The following is a 3,417-nucleotide window of genomic DNA, read 5'->3' on the forward strand; positions in this document are numbered from 1 at the left end:
AGAAAGGACAGTCCTCCATTACTGCGTACAAAGGAGTCACATGAGGGACAAATACATTAAAACACCACTACACTAACACAGAGGTCCACCAAAACTGCATGTCACCATTTGTCGTGCATAGTGAGAGCATCATGAGGCTGCCATCAACGGTGACAGGATGAAAGCATAGAAATGACTGAACATCAGCCAGATCATGGGAACAACCAGCACCAGCGTGGACTAACACAGTGCATGATCACTCACAAGGAATAGGACTCCCCTGCGCCCACTAGACGATGGCACGCACACCTGTCCATAGGAGGAATACACACATAGCAGTCACTTCGTGTGTCTCTATTCATGCATGGATATGTGGTAGCAAACAGGAAATAAATGCATGCTATGGTGTCATTGATACAGGTCCCATATGATGTGATGACTTACACATAATCATTGTTGCCCTCATGCAGGTTATGCAGGCTATCCCTTGAAGAGGTGGCTCCTTACCCCAGTCCGGAACCCGCAGAACAGGCACGAGGAGGACTACAATCGTGCGCATACCCGTACCCGTGTGGTGATTGAGCAGACATTTGGGCTGTTGAAGGCATGGTTTCGCTGCCTCAGCAGGTCTGGTGGGGCACTCCTGTCCGCCATGAGAAGGTGGGCAAGATCGTCATGGCATGTGTAATGCTACACAATATGTGCATCAGACGGAATGTGCCTCTGCCCTCTGACGCTGAACTGCAACCACCTGACGATGAGGAGGGTGGAGGTGGGGCTGCACTTCAGGGAGGCAGCGATGCACAGGAGGGACGTGACATGCGCCTGACTCTGATTAACCAATGTTTCTAGCACACATGGATGGGGGGTGTGACATGGAGGTGGCACTCAGGGCACTGGGTGTGTCAGAGACACGGACACTGTAGACTGTTCACCAATAAAGCACATGTACACAATAAGCAATATCCACACATGTGAATTATGATATTCCAACAGGTGTATTAAGGAAACAAAGTGCACAAGCCCTCCATCCCACACACCCTCTCCCCCTCAACTCCCCCACACACCCTCAACTCCCCCACACACCCTCTCACCCCTCAACTCCCTCACACACCCTCTTCCCCCTCAACTCCCCCACACACCCTCTCCCCCTAAACTCCCCCACACACCCTCTCCCCCCTCCCCACTCAACTCCCCTACACACCCTCTCTCCCCTCCCCACTCAACTCCCCTACACACCCTCTCCTCCCTCTCCCCTCAACTCCCCCACACATGGTGTGCACTTGCATGCACCGTAAGTCAACATGAGTTCAGGATGCCTGCCAGAGCCTACACCCCTTCTCCTCTTCCGGCATCAGGTGGACCCTTGGCCGACCTGCGCAGGTTCCGCCCAGACCTACGCAGGGGGATGGACCTCATGGAGCTGGCATTCGGCGATGTAGCAGGTTGTTCGGCCACCTGTGCCGGAGCCATGGCCTGCATTGCTGCCACCATTTGTGAGAGTACCTGCCTCATTGCTGCTAATTCGCTACAAATGTCTTTTGGAGCTTGTCTCAATAGCAGATCTGATGGAAGAGGCACATTCCCTTATCTCATCCCTTGCATGTCCACATTCTGTGATATGCTGGGTTAACAGCCCTGCCAGCTCCTCCTGCCGCTGTTGAATTGCCCTCATCCCCTCTTGGCTGATTGGGGCACTGGTGGAGCTATGATGTGCCACTGCCATTGTTGGTTCCTCAGGCAGGCTTTGAGTGGGGCTGAAACTGGTGGCCCATGACTCCCCAGGAGACAGCTCTTGCCTGTTGATGTTGTCAATGCTGGTTGCTGAGAGTTGTGGCGAATGCAGTGGTCCTGTAGCGGCAGTTGTGCCTTGTGTGAGACTTTCAGCCTCATTGTCGGACACGGCTGCTGTGGCAGCTGTCTCCCCAACAATACTGCTGGCACCCGAAACAGTGCCTTCAGCCACTGGCTCCTGGGTGTTGGTGGCTGGTGTGGGTGCTGTGGTGTTGGCCGTAATGGAAATTGGTGGTGGAGGTACTGGGGTTGTCTTGCCATTGCGCAATACTGCAGCTTGCCCTCTTCCCCTTGATGTAGAGGGGCAGTTTGGTTCCTCCATGCCCCTGGCCTTCTTGTGGGGTGTTGTGGCATCCTCCCTGGTGTCCTGCTCATCAGTGTCTGATTGCGTGCCTGTGGGGGAGCAAGAGAGGGAGGGCATTAATGATGGGTCAATGTGCATCAGGGATGCATTGGGTTTGCTATTTCTCTATGGAATGGCAGAAGATTGTCATTGGGGTAGTGACATACGGGTTGCTTGGCTTTTGGGTGGGTAATGAAGGGATGCGTCTGGGAAGAGACATATATGGGGTGCATCATGCATGTGGACGAGTTGGTGCCGTGCACTGCCTGTAGGCAGTCTTGCAAAAATGTGTCTGGTGGACCCTGCCTTCCATCATTGCACTGTCAGTTCAGGGGGACATCATCGTGTTGTACTTTAGAGTGTTTATTTTGTGACACCTACCTGCATCTGCCGACGACGGGGCTCCTCGCTCCATGTCTCCCACTCCTTCTATGGCCTCCAATCCCTATTGTGCTTGCGCAGATCTTCTCCCACGGTTGCAACTTGATGGCGGAGTCCTCACCACCACCTGTAGCCATCCCCCGTTTCCGGTTGACCGCAAGGATGTTGCGCACGCATAAGCGCAGGTCGTCCCAGCGCTTCCGGATGTCTTTTGGTGCGCGCAGGGTGGTGCCAACGGCACTCACTTTCTGTGCCACCTCCGCCCATATGGCCTTTTTGCGCAGCAATGCGGGTCGGGACATGTTGGTAGAGAAAACTACCTCTGCATGTTCCTGCAGCGTCTCGGCGAGCATGTTCAGCTCCTCCTGTGAGAAGCGCTCCTTGCGCAGGCGGTCTGCGCTTTTTTTGAGAGATTTTGGCATTATTAGATGCAGCAGGTTATGGTACAGGTGAGGAAGAGGTGTGGTCGGGATTGGGGTCCTGGTTACAGAGGATGGCAATGGATTGTGTTTTTAAAGATGGCTGCTGTGCTCTTTCCTGTTCCTGTGCGATGATGCTAAATGCGGTGACCGCTAATACAGATGGCTTGGATGGCGGTGGAGCTATCTACGCTTCGCACAATGCCGGTAAGGGTGATTTGTCGCCCTTTACCGGCATGGCGTTAAGGTCGTTACTGGCATGGCGCAAAGCTTGTGCCCGCAAAGTCGTAATAGGCCGCTTTTAGCGGTCTATTGCCAGCACGGACACAGTATTTGCTCCATGCCGGTAATGACTGGTACTTACCTCCAACCGCGTAATGACCCCCTATGTCACAGAAATCAGAGTAGGGCTGTAATACCCTGTCCAAAAGTCATTGGAAAGTGGCTGGGGCCCCATTCAGGCCAAAAGGGAGGACTTTGAACTGGAATAGTCCAAGGGGT

General features: G+C 53.8%; 1 protein-coding gene across 1 annotated transcript; it reads right to left on the reverse strand.

Moving 5' to 3' along the window:
* Positions 1-1,507: 1,507 nt before the first annotated feature.
* Positions 1,508-2,919, reverse strand: LOC138471774 (nuclear apoptosis-inducing factor 1-like). The gene is made up of 2 exons (XM_069609596.1): positions 2,619-2,919; positions 1,508-2,166 (listed from the first exon to the last, which is right to left on the reverse strand). The coding sequence occupies exons 1-2, from the start codon at positions 2,917-2,919 to the stop codon at positions 1,508-1,510; spliced, it is 960 nt and encodes a 319-aa protein (XP_069465697.1).
* Between the last annotated feature and the right edge of the window lie 498 nt (positions 2,920-3,417).

This window comes from Ambystoma mexicanum, chromosome 8 (assembly GCF_040938575.1).
Source record: "Ambystoma mexicanum isolate Mex_15411 chromosome 8, UKY_AmexF1_1, whole genome shotgun sequence".
NCBI classification, from domain to species: Eukaryota; Metazoa; Chordata; class Amphibia; order Caudata; family Ambystomatidae; genus Ambystoma; species Ambystoma mexicanum.